The 15,928-nt window shown below is 42.8% G+C and overlaps 2 protein-coding genes across 10 annotated transcripts in view; one reads left to right on the top strand and one right to left on the bottom strand.

Moving 5' to 3' along the window:
- Positions 1–3,603: 3,603 nt before the first annotated feature.
- Positions 3,604–11,022, top strand: LOC103625043 (nucleoside diphosphate kinase). Of its 2 annotated transcripts, XM_008644419.2 has the most exons (6): positions 3,659–3,766; positions 4,289–4,377; positions 8,848–8,891; positions 9,425–9,526; positions 10,231–10,343; positions 10,786–11,022. In XM_008644419.2, the coding sequence occupies exons 2-6, from the start codon at positions 4,293–4,295 to the stop codon at positions 10,901–10,903; spliced, it is 462 nt and encodes a 153-aa protein (XP_008642641.2). In that variant the 5' UTR covers positions 3,659–3,766; positions 4,289–4,292; the 3' UTR covers positions 10,904–11,022. The 2 variants fall into 2 exon arrangements, with proteins under 2 accessions (XP_008642639.1, XP_008642641.2); XM_008644417.2 differs by lacking the exons at positions 8,848–8,891; positions 9,425–9,526; positions 10,231–10,343; positions 10,786–11,022 and adding exons at positions 4,951–5,052; positions 5,704–5,816; positions 6,150–7,500 and having other exon boundaries at positions 3,604–3,766; positions 4,289–4,421.
- Positions 11,023–11,488: 466 nt separating this feature from the next.
- The window catches only part of MBTD1 (mbt domain containing 1), a 34,638-nt gene continuing 30,198 nt past the window's right edge, over positions 11,489–15,928 (bottom strand). For all 8 annotated transcript variants that reach the window (XM_017726783.1, XM_017726781.1, XM_017726785.1 and 5 more), the window contains one exon: positions 11,489–15,399. In XM_017726783.1, the coding sequence (XP_017582272.1) occupies positions 15,281–15,399 (119 nt within the window). In that variant the 3' untranslated portion in view covers positions 11,489–15,280. The remainder of the gene's footprint in view (positions 15,400–15,928) is intronic.

The following is a 15,928-nucleotide window of genomic DNA, read 5'->3' as shown; positions in this document are numbered from 1 at the left end:
GGCAGGCAATCGCTCCCCTGGGAAGCTCACCAGCGATGTCTGGTCTTGGGGTCAGGCTGTGCAGAGGGGGCGGCCCTGGCAGGGGACAGCGTGCTCCCGGCGCAGCACGCACTGGCTCTGGGCTCCCAGGCAAGCAAAGGAGCAGAGGAGCGAGCCAGCAAGGCCCAGTCACAGGGCCGAAGGGAAAGGAAAAAAAAGAAATGGGCAAAATCCACACAGCAACAGTACCTCTATTCAAAGGCGCCGCGCGGCGTGGCCGCTGTGACGGAATCGCCCCACTGGAGGGAAGGAACCATTCCTCGCCCCGAGCTCTTGCAGCACATCCCAGGCTGGCTCTCACCCTTTGCGATACACTCGGAGCTGGGGAAGGGGGGGGCAGCGACCACCCCGGACACATAACAAAAATAAAACCAAAAATGGATATGGGATAAAAAACCATCCCCAAGACATACACTGAGAAAAACTGCAACTCCTCCATGTTTTGCCTGCTGTCTGCCACAGATTAGAGCCTTTCCCTGAAGCAGGAGTGCTGAGGGAATCTGTGTGTCTGGACTTCTCTCTCCCTTTAGGTCGTACATAGTCCCCCATTCACCTCAGTGTTTTGTGTTGTGGAAGGCACTGAGAGCCTTTGGGGTAGGGGGTTATTCGTGGATGTTTTTTTCTTTTCTGAGCCTGAACAGACCTTGCAGGAAGGCTGGGAACAGCTCCAGTGGGAAGGTACCTCTGTGCTGCTCCTGGGACAAGGCTGGCAGGACATATCTCCTTGCCATGGATTCTTAACCTGGACCTCACCACGTTCATGCATAACTCTCTATGATGTGAGGACAGCTCTGAAGATCCCAGATTGTTGTGAGGATAAAAGTGCCAATCCCCTTGAATCTTCCAGAGATCCTGTTCTCTGTGCAGGGTTTGCAGTCACTGCCACCCTACTTGGCAAAAGGCACAAACACATCAGCTCAAAGATGTGAGATGGCAGAAATGGGTCAAGGTGTCTGCTGGCAGCCTGTGGCAAAGGTGGCTCTGAGGATATGCTATTTTTATCCTATTTCTGTCAGCAAAATGGGGAGATGTGGCTTTCCTTCCCAGACAGAGCAGGAGCATCCCTGAACAGGCTGGCTGCTGCCACTAGACTTGCAGTCAAACTGACAAGTACAGATAAAAGGGCCATTATTTGTGCTTGTGTTTTATTTCCGGCCATCTGGGGGTTCTTTCACTTGGATAAATGAAGTATTTTAAAAGATGCCAAACTAAAAAATTACCTGGGAGACAAGTCTAAGTGGTGTAAAAATGTGTCTTATTGACAGTCTTACCAGAGTGATCACATTTTATATGCACCTTGCAGTCAGTGTGAGGTCAGAAACTCAGGGGTGGATTAAAAACAGAAGGAGGTATGGAATGATATTCCACTTTCTTGCCAGGAGATTAAGGGACCTTAAGGATGAGCTGTCAATTTAGCACACTAGTCAAGCATATGAAACAGCACAAACAAACCTGATAGTACTGACTTTGTAACTTGAAAGTAGTGGCTCTTTTTAGTAATTAGTGGAGTACAATGCCAGCACATTCTTGTGGAAAGAACTGATTTACAAAAAAAATCAGTTTTCTGGGTAATAAGAAAAATCTATCCCTAGAAATAACAATTAATTAGAAAGTGAATTGATTTGCAAATTACCAGGGAAGAAAATCAGCCCTCAGATCACTCTGGGGTTAGAAGAGTTTAGTTGGGACTTTACCCAGGGGAAGGAATTTTTGTAAAAGCTTAATTTTATAGTGCTTTGTACCTTAAAGCACAACAGAAATCAAGGTAAAGACTGATGAATGATAGCTCACTCAGCTAAAGGAAGAGTAGGATATCCTGGAGCAACAAAAAATGTCAGAGTGAGGACTCTGGTTACAAGGAGCAAGAGGGCCACAGCACAAAATATGATTTTTTATGGGAACCCCAAATATTCTGGGTGGTACAGACAGAGGCTGTGAGCTGAGACCAGTGTAAAGCTGGGGCCAAAGCAGCAAAGCTGGAGCTGTGCTAAGTTCTCCTGAAGTCTGGAGACATTCACAGTCAGTCCTTTGCCTCAGGCCAATTTTAAAAATCTCTACTGGTTTTAAGTAATGTGGAAATGGTTTGAGCTCAGCAATTACACTTAGTTCACTCACGGAGAACTTTGAAGGTGTTTACTTCTCTCCCATGATCAGTCCATTTTTTGGAAATTATTTGTCTAGACTCTCTACTTCTTCACATTTTAGATAAACATGTCATTTCCAATAAGTGATCTTGGTAAAATTTGCAATCAGCAAAAGTTCCTTTGTACAGTAACAATAACACGAAGCCTTCTTCTGTGGTGTTTCATGCACCATGTGATGTCCAACTTGCTCTGCTAATCATGGATTAATCTCAAAAGTGACAGAGTTGACCCTTATTTAATGAGGTTAAAAGACTTGGTGAAGATCACAGAGCAGACCTATGGTAAAACTGGAAGTTGTGCTTGCCCACCTTAGGGCAAGTCCTAAGCTTTAATCATTAAATTATGTAGATTTAACAGGGCTGTAAATAAATGCCCTATTGCTGCTTTAAACTTAGTATTTTTCTAAACATCCTGTTTCTAGAGACCTTTCTTCTATTTTTATATATTATTTTTCCATAGTGAAGATTACAGCATCAGAGTTTGTTTAAGTAGTATGAAACATCTTAAATAAATGTGTATTGAAGCAAGAGAGTAAATTGGATTGGCACTGTCAGGAGAATACTCAGAAACTCTAATTCCTAAATAACCTCAAGGAGGTCTTGCTAGAATGTATGATGCTTTTTTTTTTTAAATACCATTTATTAAATCAGAGATCTTGGAAAGTATGATGACAAAAGACCCTGAATATAACGAAACAGGTTGGTTGAATAGATGCTTAGGTCAGATCTGGAGTCTCCCACCAGAACACAAAGGACCACATGGATGTGTGATGAATTGTGGGGAAGAGAAGGGATCCCAAGAAAGGAAATCCATGTTATCAAAAAGCTGACCTTATCCCTGTCAAGCAGTAAAGTCCTGCCCTGAGGGAAGTGAAATCTTCATTGTTTTGCTTTCAAGAACAGCCAGGGAGTGGAGCCCAGGAAGTTCATCCCAGTTGGGGAAACAAAACCAGGACAAGCACGGATTTCCATCCGGTTGCTTTATCCTCAATTCTCTCAAAGGCAATAAAATGCTCAAGGCAAAGCAGCTCAGTGGTAAATGGTTGAGGGGTCTTTTGACTCAAAGAGCTAATACAGTATAACCGGAAAAAAACCAAACAAAATTAATTACCTTCTTTAAAGAGGAAACACAAGCAGAACAGCACGATAATGAGATTTTTATTAAAATAACGTTACGTGGCTTTTGTTAAATAAAAACCGGGATCCAGCAGGCAAGACTGAAATGCTGGAAGGGGTGAGCCCAGCACCCCCGCTCTAAGGGGATGAGGCCCTGGGTGGGTGCTGGTGTGACCCGGGCGGGGGATCGGGAACAGGGATCGATCCCCAATCGCCCCCGCGGGAACGGCGCTCTGTGCGGGCGGGAGGCCGCGCTGTCGCCACGGCAACCGCGGTGCGGGGGGGCACGGCTAAGCCGGGCGGGGACCCGCGCTGACACGGCTGGAGAGAGCCACCAGGGCGGGACACGGGCTGCCAGGGCCACCGGGAAACAGCGGGGGACACGGGCTGCGAGACTCACAGAGGCCACCAGCGGGGGACACCGTTTGCCACGGCCACCGGCCCACCAGCGGGGGACGAGGTTTCAAGGTTTGCTAGAGCCACCGGGCCACCAGCGGGTAAACCGGGTTGCGGTGCAGCGGGAAGGGACCTTCTGTCCCCGGACAGCGTCACCGCATTCCCGCGGAGCCTCCCCGCAGCCCCCCGCGTCCCTTCCCTGCCCGCTCAGGTGTGCGCGGACACGCCCCTGCAGCGGCGCGGGGCTCGGAGCCCCTCCGGTCCTGCTGGTTTCCAGGTGAAATTGTGGGTTAATCTATTAATTTATTGCACGGCGCTGGAAGATGGATCCGTGTGATCCTTTCCGTTCAGAGCGTTTCTGATTTCAGTATTCGCTGATTGTTCCTACACTTGGCACCCTTCCACTGCTTCAAACTCACTCCTGCAGCACTTGGGGAAACCCGTGTGCGGTCACTGGTTTGTCCAAACGTTGCAGACAGTGGATTACTGACCCTCAGATGCAGCCAATCTAATTACACTGATAGCAGAAGGGATGGGATTTTACACAATTTTGCACAATCCTGGAATAACAACTTTTATTCTCTCCCTCCTCAGGACCATGGCTGCCATCGATGAGCGCACCTTCATCGCCATCAAGCCTGATGGGGTCCAGAGGGGGCTGGTGGGGGAGATCATCAAACGCTTTGAGCTGAAAGGGTTCAAACTGGTGGCCATGAAATTAGTACATGTAAGCTCTCCTTAATTGCTGTGTCTGCTTTTATATATCAGCTGCAGCCTTCAAATAGAGCAGCATGCTATAACAACAAATGTGGCCTCTGTAACATTTAAAACTGAAATTTTGAGAAGTCGTACTTGGGATGTTTTTGGAAAAGTTCCAATTCCCAGCTCTGTCTAAATGCTTTAGACGCGCTAAGCACGCTAATTTTAGTATCCTTATGTCCTTAGTCTGAAGAGAATATTCTTTCAGGTGCATCCTATGCCTAATAAATATCTTTGAGTATCTTTCACAAATCACAGGTCACATAAATTGCCTGTATTGGCAGCAGAAACTTTTCTAAGTTGAGCTGGGGTTAAAGCAAACAGTTCAAATTTATATCGACCAAAAGTGCTCCTAGAAAGATGCTAGAAATGCAGAATTTTGAAGTGCGTGCAAGTTTCAGGATTACCAGTGCTCTGTGGTTAATCTCTGTGATTTCACTACGGTCTTAAGTTCTTACTGTAAGCTTTTTTCTCTGTCTGGATGGTTTTTAACCCAGGCCTCTGAGGACCTTCTGAGGGAACACTACATCGACCTCAAGGACCGGCCGTTTTACGATGGCCTGGTGCAATACATGCACTCAGGACCTGTCGTAGCCATGGTGAGTTCCTAGCAAGAAAACCACACTGCTTGATGGTCTTCCCTGCAATGAGATTGTGTCACCTGTTGGATTCTAGTTTATTTCAAAAAGGATTTAAAAATCTGGATTCAAATACTATAATTAGGAAGATGTGCTGTTAACTCCTTTTTCTTTAATCTTTTCTCATAATCTTTTTCTCCTTTGAGTCATTTTGTTGAGGAAGAGGACAGGACAAAAGGGAATCAAAACCAGGACCTTGAGAAACAGTAAACCTGCACAAAAGCCCCACTGACATGCCATGTAGTAAGCAAACTGAAAAAGGATGGTGGAATATTTTTACTCTATTTCCCTTTTTCTCCTTGATAATGTATTTCTAAAATAGTTGAGGTCCAGCTCTCCCATGAGCAGACAGCTCTGTGAGGCTGTTTGACATACTGAGATGGAAAATCATTCTCTCCCCACACTGGGTGAGGAGGAGGGTTGTACAGAAAGGACCATGTGAGCAGATGCTTCAAGAATCTGACAGAAGAATTGGAGATAAAATATGTCTCACTATGACAAATATTCAGATGGTGATTTGTGCCATGATGGACAGCCCGGTGTTCTTGTGGATGGTATAATTTAACTGCTGCTAAAATTTAATAATCTCAGTGGAATTTTTTTTTCTTTAAGGTGTGGGAAGGTCTTAATGTGATTAAGACTGGAAGGGTGATGCTGGGAGAAACCAATCCATTTGATTCCAAGCCTGGCACTATTCGTGGGGACTTCTGTGTCCAAGTTGGAAGGTAAATTTTAAAACTTCTGGTATCATCCAAAGGCACTAAATGCCAAGTGTTATGTCATGATATCTGCAGGAACTGTGCTCCATCCTTCTCTGTCTTACACATGGAGCTGCCATTCCCTGTGCCCATGTCATGTTAGGATCTAAGGATGGAAATCAAGTTGTGGTTGTCCCCAGAGACAACAATGAGGAGCAAAGCTGGCACTGCCTATGCTGTGTCTTTTCCTACTTTACTGTTACTTAAAGCTCCTGTCCATAATGGGAACCACTTCAAAACAAGAAGCTTGCTTTACTTTAAGAATTCTCTTACTCTTATATTCACCTTTTCTTTTCCTAGGAACATCATTCATGGCAGTGATTCTGTGGAAAGTGCTGAGACAGAGATCAATTTATGGTTCACTCCTGAAGAACTGGTTGATTACAGAAGCTGTGCTCATGAGTGGATCTATGATTAACACCCAGCCTGGATCTTCTGATATCCCCACTGTCTGTGAGCAGCTGCCAGTCTCTAGCTATTCCAAAGAATTCCCTGGTAGAAACCTCAGAAAACACTGAGATTGCTCTGTTGTGGATGTTTAAAATAGAGTCAGTGCTTGCTGCTCCTTTGATTTAAAAGCTGTCAGGTTATAAATGGGATTGCACTTTTTAAAAGCTGCTTCTGGGGTTGAGAGATATGAGGTGAAAACACGGAGCAGATAACATATATTTTTCTGAAGTACTTATAGTCATAGAGGGTATTTTGGTAAACAGAAAAAAATGGGTAAACAATTTATTTGGTAAATAAATGTGCAAATGACTTGGAGTCAGAGGTTAACTTTGCTAAAACATTAGAGGACAACTGATAGTGGTGTAAATGCATTGCTAATATGCCCAGATGTTGAGGATTTACTTAATATCAAATGTGTCCCCATTCCTAAAACAGCTGCAGAAAAAGCCCATTTCTCTCCCCAGAACATGCTGTGCCCAAAGAGAGCTCAGCTCTGGCTAAAATGACAACTGGCCTCCACAATGACACTATTTCAGCTTGCTCTTTTTCCCTTCCACGTGGGATTTATTTAGCATTTTGAGGAAAGATTAACCGGCCAGGCTTTATGAAATGTCCTTTTATGTGAAAAGAAGATTAATGTGAGGATGGATGAGGGAGATTCTACCTTCAGCCACTTCAGTGCAGCAGCTGTCTGATATTGCACAGAGCAATAAGTGGTGCTTGCTTTGCCAGCTGAACAGCTGATAATTTAGCTTTGTTATCATTTGTGTCCTTTCCTTAGTAGTTGGAACTACAAAGCAAACAATCCTTGGATAAGTTGTTTCAGAAGTGACTTCAGCGCTATCATTTTGTATTTATTTAATGATGTAAAGAAGTACAGTCATCATAATGCAGAAGGTGTTTCAGTTTCAAGAGCAAAAGTTGTACTGGATGAGGTAGTTGGGATTGATACTATGTATTTATGTCCCTGCAATATTTTATTCACTAAGAGCAAGAATTTCATGGAATCAGTTGTTCAAACTCCACGATTTTTTCCCCCCACAGTGAGTTCTTGTGTCTGAATACTGAACTATGCAGCAAATATTGAAAACTTAGGATACCTTATGGTGATATCAAACTCCTAAAAAGAGATGGTACAAAATAAAACACTATTTGCTTAAGTGAAGTATTTCTTAAGTGAAATAAAAAGAAATTTTAAATATTTTGTCTTTAATTAATGAGTATAAGGAGAGGGAACAAATTCTCTAACTATGAAGCTGTAGGTGAGGCTGTGAGATTCTCTTCTGAAAATATTCAGTGTTATAGAAGAAAACCAATTAAGTTAAAAGTAGTTGGAGGAAAGGGAATATGTGACAAACCTGGGTACGGGATGAATGGTCTCCAGTTTAATCTTTGCTTGAAAGGTCACTTAAGATTTCCTGATTCCACAAAACAGAGAAATATGGGTTATCCGGAGATGTGGGGGTTGTCAGGAGGCTGCTGATTAGTGTTTCTAATGTGATGAGACTGGGAAAACGTGGAGGCCAGCACTCCTGCACGGCTGAGGTGCCTGGGCAGGTCCAGTGTGAAACCACTAATTGACCCTGTGAAGCCACTCACTGGCCCCTCAGTAAGAGACAACGCAAGGACTACAGAGGCTATTTCATCGATATCCCACTTGCAGTGATGGTGTGCGATTGTAACTTGCTCAGGAAAGGGTGTTTCATCAACTAGTAAAGGGCCAAGTAGTGAACATCATAAAAAGTAACAACACACTCCCTGCTTCATGTTGTGACATGGGTTCAGGGACTGTGAGGTTTTGACAGCTGGCAGCTTCATCTTCTCAATAAAGTTACCAATAACGTTCCTGGGTTACGGATCCCACATCACTTTTCTGGGATAAATACGCTTTCGAGGAGCTGTAGCCGTGCTGTGCGGTGCAGCCGGGTTGGCAGGACCAACCCTCAGACCGCGGGGATACCTGAAAACAGCCAAGCCAGCACCAATGAGTAAAAAATAATTTAGTTGTGTTAAACATCCGCCGTCGCTTCAGTGCCTTAAAGGCTTAAGCCACAGTTGCTGCGCCTGTAAATCAATAACCCTCGAGGCGGCGGAGGCGACAGGTGCGGCCGGGCCTGGCCAAGAGCGTGTAACTGTACCTGTACAAATTCACAGCCTGCCTTTTCTGTTCAGTGCCCCTCTCAGGCACTCAGAGCTTGGTGCAGACAAGGAGCCCCACTGGCCTCACTCAGCACCTGCAAGTGTACACTCACACACAGTTATAGGTAAGTCAGATTTAACTGATGGGTCAGTCAGAGAACTAATTCCAGGGCCCAAGTGGGAAAAATCCCGCTCCCCTGACTCTCCTAATTTACCCTCCACTGCAGAACTGCTCCCACTGTTGAGAGCCCAGGGTTAACTCCCCAGTGCACTCACAGCCTCCACATAAGGATGCAGAACACCCACAAAATGGTCACAGTCCTCTAATTCGTAACGACACAAGCACTAATCTTGCCATCATACTCATGAAGAACTGACATGTAGCTCTGGCACTACACTGAAAGCACACTCGAGCAGAAAGGGTTCCGGCTCGTGGCCATGAAGTTCGTGCACGTGAGTGCCCGCGTCTTTATACCCCCCATCCCCGTCCCTGCCCTGCCCGAGAGGGGCTCACCACACCCACGCACAGAGAGTCTCCCCTTGCGGCTGCTTCTACGGCAGAGCGGGGATCTGATGCGGCTGTGCTGGGGCACGCCTCGGGCCCGGCTTCCTGCCCAGCACGCGGCTTCTCCCCTTTCCAGAAAAAGCGAATTTTGCTCCAGTGGTTTAATGCAGCCCGATTGAGAGCTGGAATGGCCTTGGCTGAAAGGCTGTGTTGGGTAACATCACCCAGGAATCCCGTACTCTGCTTATCGCTGAGGGTCACTGCAGTGCAAAGAAATCATATTGCCAATTCCCAGCACTGCCACAAAGAACTCCCTTAATGTTACAGCAGGAGCTCACGTTGATACCCACAATAGCACTGCAGCATTGTTGGTAACATTAATTATTAGTGAATCTAATCACTCATAGTCTTACACCTGTAACACCTTCTGTTCAGTGATACTCAGAAAATGATATTTAAAGTTACATCTGCCCTTTTAAAGGCCTCTGAAGACCTTCTCAAACAACATTACATTGACCTGAAAGACCGCCCCTTCTTCCCTGGTTTGGTTAAATACATGAACTCTGGACCTATTGTGGCCATGGTAAGTGGCTTGATTTTAGTTTAAGATTACTTTCTTGAGTATATTTGTCTTGCTCTATAAATTATTAAGAATATTCAGAGATATTGTTGCAGATACTTTTTTTTCAAACTACCTAGTTCTGATAGTGGCAAAAGAAAAAGTTAAAATTAAGACAGTGAAGTTACTATAATAAGAAGAAAAGTGCACATATAAAATGGGTATTAAAATGCGTAATATATAAATGCATAAAGCAAAATTCCCGAAAGCGAGTCTTCTGCACCAAAAATCTGCTTTGGGCAAGGTCAGACTCTCAGACACAGAAACCCATCTTCTGTGTCATTCATTCTTACATTCCTCGCAAAACAAGGCACTTGCTCTAATAGCATCTCCTGCTGTGGTTATGAGCTAGGAGAGAACACTCAGCAGGGTGTCCCTATCCCACCACAACACAAAGGGCTGGGAGTTGGCCTTGTACATTAACTCTGAGGCTTGGTGAAGGATCTCCTTCACTGCAGTAACAATGGTGATGGTCCTTTTTACAAGTACTTCCAGTTCATACGCTTTTTCCCTTGTCACCTTTACAGGCCTAAGAGAGAATCTAGGCAGGGTTAATTTCTTTAGTGGTAGAGCCTTTGTTTCTTTGCAAAGTATGGTAGAGCAAAGATGAGTTGTCAATATTTTGTATAAGCATGGCGTAACAGAATTTTTTGTTTTTTTACTTTAAGGTATGGGAAGGACTCAACGTGGTTAAAACTGGGAGAGTAATGCTGGGGGAAACCAACCCTGCAGACTCCAAGCCTGGCACCATCCGTGGTGACTTCTGCATTCAAGTGGGAAGGTTTGTGCTCAGTCTCTTAATTGATACTCAAAACTCAACAACTCCTACTCACTGTTTCACTGCCAACACAAAAACTGTTGGTAGTCTCCTATTCTACAAAGCCAGAATTGGTGGTAGATACCTTAGTCTGATGGTATTTCATTTGCAGGTCACAGTGCATAGCTGCTGCTTAGGAAAGTGGTACAAAGCTGACTTTGTTTGCAGTCCAGCTCCTCCCCAGAGCAGCACGTAAGCTCAGGCAGGGGCTGGTGTAGAACAGTAGCTCTAGAGCAACCCTGAGAAAAATAATTAGCTCTTGGGGGGGTGGGGGTGTTGGAACACTACCAGAAATAACAGCAATGGTCTCCCTGCTCTAGATGCCTCATGCAAGTTTTTTGCAAATTGAGAACAAGGTTGCTGAAAGTGTATTTTTATAGGGAACAATGTTTGTCTCCTTCCACAGGAACATCATCCATGGCAGTGACTCCGTGGAGAGTGCACAGAAGGAGATCAACCTGTGGTTCAAACCAGCAGAGCTCATCGACTTCAAGCCCTGTGCACATGACTGGATCTATGAGTGATGGGTTCCCACAGTGATTTGTGCCTTCCAACACCTCATCTCATTCCAGCTGCTGCCCTGGGAGCAACCACGGTTATCTTAGTGCTGAAAGTGACTGTCAAATAAATGGGTGTGAACTAATTCCTTGTGGTGCGTTCACTTACAACAGACCCCTGTTCAAATACTCATGGAAGTCATTTTAGTCATTCAGGAGCCACTGACACGTGGTCCTGGCACAGCTGCTGAACTCAAGAAGTGGCAAATTTGCAGAGGGAGAGCTGAAGGGAGGCGGGAGCTAGAAGAAAAACGGGATACCACAAAATTTCCCTCCTTATACAAATATTAATACTAATACTAAATGAAATGAGAGCCAAGTGCAAAGCTTGCTCTCTGAAATGATTATCTAATTCACCTTCTCCTATCAAACCCATTACCTTGTGCTCAGGGCCTCACACGATTTGCTGTCAGACCAATATACCCAGTTACTTAAAATACTCATGGTTTTATAGATTGTGGGTATTAATGTGCATTATCTTGAGAGAAATAAGCTGAAATGCATTTAGGGCTAAGAGTGTCTTTTAAAGAAAACAATCCCTACTCAGAAAAAGACTTTTTATAATTTTTATTTTGTGTAAAAAAGGCAAATTTAGTGAATTATTTTCATCTTGTACACAAAGTTATAATTTTAATGCTTTTCACATCCATGCTGAAAATCTGCAGTCTCGTAAAAATGAAAGTAACATTAATTTCTCCAAAAGCATTTTTTCACTGAGTTATGTACATTGCATGAGAAAGCTTTAAATACTTTCTCACTGACCACACAAATTACCAAGAAAATAAAAGATAAATTTGTACAGATATTGATCTATATATCAAATACATACAGAAATTATGTAAAAACCCCATTTGTTTAATCTTGATTCCCGCCCCAACATTTTCCCGGGGGCCAAAGCTGATGCCTTTTTTTGTATAAATGGCTGTGACTTTTCATTTTAAATATGAAAAAAAATCAAAAGGAAGAAAAATTCAGCTGAAATCACAGTTTTTTAAAATCCCTTCCCAATAAAGGATTGTTACCAAATATATTAGCACCATCGTACAAAGATTGAGGGAGGGTATTCACATCACAGAAAACAACAATAAAAAACCAAAACAAACACTGAAACCCGTGTTAGTATCCGTAGAACAAGGAATCAATAACTGCTGTAGCTTTCCTCAGACGTAGCAAGGAACAGGTTAGAGTTCTACTGAAAATAACGTAACAATCAAAGATCAGCAGAGATTTGGAGCAAGGAAAGGGGCAGCAGCCAAGGCAGGGACAGGGCTTGGGCTGCCTCATGGTCAGAAAAACCTGCTGTGCCAAATGCCAGAATTAGTCCGACCCCATTGAAGGTTTCAGGTGTCCAACATCTGCTGCTCTCTCAGCCAGGTACCACAGCTTGAAGCCAAGAGAAACATCCCAGAGCCACGGGAATGCTTTGCAAAGCCAGGGAGCTGCCACAGGGACACGCCACAGGCTCTCTGGAGATCACATCCCTGGTAGCACCTTGCTCAGGTTTTCCTGAGCTTCTCCTCAGCAAGTGACTTCCAGCAGCTCCTTCCATGGTTTGCTTAGCACAGATGTCACTGTACTCGACAATTACACAACTGAGGCATATTATGAACTCAGAGACACAAAAGACATTTCACCAACTGCTGAAGTCACACGGGTACCCGAGAACATACATCACCTCACAAGACTTTAGTGTTTGATGAATAAAAGAATACTATAACAACTGACAGAACAGATTCTTACATTTTCCAGCACAGGAAGTGTGTTAAGGACTAATTTTCCCTCTTGACATTTGAAGACCAACTCTGAAATCAGGGATGAGCCTGGGCAATACTCAGGAGCCCAAGTTTAGTGACCTGGCAATGCACCTCACTCATTAACTAGCCCGACCTTCTACCTTAGGAAACACTAATTAATGCAACAGTTTTTCTACTCAAGTCAGAAGCTGCTGATGAGAGAAGAAAGCAAGATTGTGAGAACCTTGTTCCAGCTGACTGGGACAACCTGCAAGTTGTTGCATTAAAAAAAAATAAATAAATCAATAGTACTATACTTACCAAACCAAATCAATGCTTGCAGAGCTGGATTTTACAGCAGGTTAAATTGAGAACATAGGAAAACAAACACTCAAGGCTCAAAGTGTCACTACAATGGTCTCTAATCCTACTTCTCCAATCTAGGCTGTTCAAAATAAACTTCATGGGTGGGTCAGAATCTGAGATAAGGTATTTGAAGTCTACCAGGTCCAACAAAGTCCTTTTCATGGCTGTTATAGAGAGCTAAAATGTCTTTACCACCTGAAGTTACAGATTCCTGTAATCTGATTAACAGATTCTGTCAATAGAAGAAGCTGTTGTTAAAAATGGGTCGTTATTTAAGAAATGTTACCAGTAAGGGAGAAAAGGATTCCAGACATTCCTACACTATACAGGACATGTTTTACTTCCAGTAGTAAATACAAAACTTTACATAATTAACCCCTCTTGCATAGAATGAGGTAAACCTGTGCATATCACCAATACTATGTACCCAAAGTTAGAGCAATTTTTTAGAAAATAATCAAATTGCTGGTTTTCAACTTTCTATGCACTTTTTTTTTTAAGCTCAAACAACAATATACAAAAATGGTCTCCTGGGGCTGTGTGGGTTGATATCCTTAAAGCATTTCTTAGGCTGTAGGAATACAGATGTTAATAATTTTTGATCAATTTTTTTTTTAAGCCCTAATTTATGGTCAAGAGTCATTGTACTGCTCTGAAGGGGACCTGTGAAGACCCAGAAGCACTTGCAGAACTTATGAGATAATTCCTGAGAGTTTAGTTAATGAACCTTACTGGTAAAAGCTAAAGCTCTTGATGCACATTTTTCCAGTCACAGCTCTGCAGGGCTGATCAACCACCTCACTCATCAACTCCATTTACAAAAATGTACAAAGGTTAAAAATATGGAAAGATAAAATCCAAATTACTAAGAGCTCCTGCAAAAATTTTGTGTTTAAGTGGTTGTCATTTTCACCCTTTTATGTGACTTTTGCCTTGTAAAATTCTAGAAGTTGACCAGGTGGGGCTAATGGGATACTTGACATGAGACAAGAATTCCAGGCAATAGGCAAATCCAGTTTATGAATTATAGACTAAAACCATGTAATTTTTATACTGTTCTCAAGTCACAACTCCTATGTTACACTATTGCAGCAAGACATGAATATTGCAGGCTATGCAGGACTGAACTAATTTTTAATCCACAGTGTAGGGCTCCTTTCAGCTCACCTGAAACCACGTGGCACATCAGTTCTGAATGGTCACAGATAAATATTTAAGATGGTAAGGAAACATTTAGGGCTTCCTGAATGGAAAAAAATTTAAAAAGAAAGAAAAAAAATCACAAGAATACTCACAAGTTCCTTCCCAATAACCAAGGGAGTCCTTAGTGACTGTCCATCTAAGCTGCTTCTTCAGTCAAAATTCAGAGCTAAAACTAATCTTCCAATGAGGGAATTTTCTGAAGTTCCAGTTTGGCATAGGGCTCTGTAAACATCTGCTGAAGCATTCCAAGACTACAGACATTCATGTACAGACAAGGGCTTTCTAGATCCAATCCAATGCCCACTGCAGTCGATGGAGACAAGGCTACTGATATTAATGGGCACTGAATCAGACCCTAAGGAACATTAAAACCCAAAATTTTATATAGAAAAAGGTATTTTAAACTAAATAAAAACACCTTGAAAAGTTAAAATCTTCCTCAGGCGATGGCTCCGCTCCGTTGCACTTGGGCCTACTCACTGAGTAGAGCTTTACAGCACTATCTTCCACATACAATTTATGCCTCTAAATCAGGGCTTAAAAGCCTTATTTTCACAATTAAAAAAACAGAGGCGTGACCAGTGCAGTTCACAAGAGTCTAAAAGTCTCCCAACTTGTACCAAAAAGGTTCATTTGTTATGACAGTTCATTTGTATTTGCAACTATATCTTCCTCCAACTGCTTCCCACAACCATGCTAATTAAACTTTAATCTTACCAAAAAATTAGAATTTCAGTTCTTGTTAACAATGCACAATAAATCTGAACTTGAAAATATTACAAAATTCTTTCAAAAGCTTCAAATACAACACAAAAGTGTCCATTTTTTTTGTTTTTAATAAATTGAAAAATCTTTTTCACTAAAATAGTTTCCCCGCCCTTCCAAAAAATTCTGAACTGAGTCTAATTCACCTACAGTTAGCAAAGTGCCCCAGGCACAGTCACCCGAACTGCACCATCCAAGTGGGAACAGAATCAGTCAGTCTTGGAGAAAGGTTCTTTTCCTATCACCAATGCTGTGCCCCACACTCCTGGGAGCTGCCTCAGGGCTCCTGTTTGATGTAGTAGCTGGCGGAGCCGTTGCTCTCCTGGTCAGATGCTCCCTGCAGGAAGCTGTACTCCTCTCCATCCAGCAACTCCTCCTTCAGCTGCAATGAAGTCACTACAAATCAAAAATTCATGTTAAACATCTATACAATTTAAAGTGCAACTTTTCCTTCAATTTACTTAATAATATTGCTATTGGGAGCACACCCCAGATTCCCCATTTTCTTAAAGCATTGCTAAAATGCAGACTATAACACTCAGGATCCCACAGAGAGCAGACACTTTGTGAGTGCAGATGGAACCTCCAGTTATGCTCCAATATTAACAGACTTCAAATTACTTACAATAATATATTCTCTACAAGGTTTTCTCAAGATCTGAGTATTTTAAACCACTTAAACTTTTAAACCACTTTGCTTCCTATTTAGTCTTTATGCAAGTAAAAATGAGATTGGAAATGGCCAACAGTTAACCTATAATTCAAATTACTTAGCCCAGTTACTGCAAACAGTCTGTGTGAGACAACAAAATTATTGACAAAGATTTCTCAATTCATCATTAAAATTTTAAGTTCCCAGACAGTTTCATTCAAGCAAAACATTTTTTGTAGTTTCAATCTTCTCTCTTCTTTTGTCAAAATTAAA

This window comes from Corvus brachyrhynchos, unplaced genomic scaffold (assembly GCF_000691975.1).
Source record: "Corvus brachyrhynchos isolate BGI_N302 unplaced genomic scaffold, ASM69197v1 scaffold522, whole genome shotgun sequence".
In the NCBI taxonomy this organism is placed as follows: domain Eukaryota; kingdom Metazoa; phylum Chordata; class Aves; order Passeriformes; family Corvidae; genus Corvus; species Corvus brachyrhynchos.
Note: the sequence above shows the minus strand (reverse complement) of the source record. Positions and strands in the feature narration are given on the sequence as shown.

What these genes read in the sequence shown, in the direction of transcription:
- LOC103625043 (XM_008644419.2), top strand. Translation starts at nt 4,293, where the DNA reads ATGGCTGCCATCGATGAGCGCACCTTCATCGCCATCAAGCCTGATGGG. An exon ending in GGGGGAGATCATCAAACGCT is followed by an intron (nt 4,378 to 8,847) that starts TTGAGCTGAAAG and finishes CTGAAAGCACAC; the next exon opens with TCGAGCAGAAAGGGTTCCGG. An exon ending in CTGGACCTATTGTGGCCATG is followed by an intron (nt 9,527 to 10,230) that starts GTAAGTGGCTTG and finishes TTTTACTTTAAG; the next exon opens with GTATGGGAAGGACTCAACGT.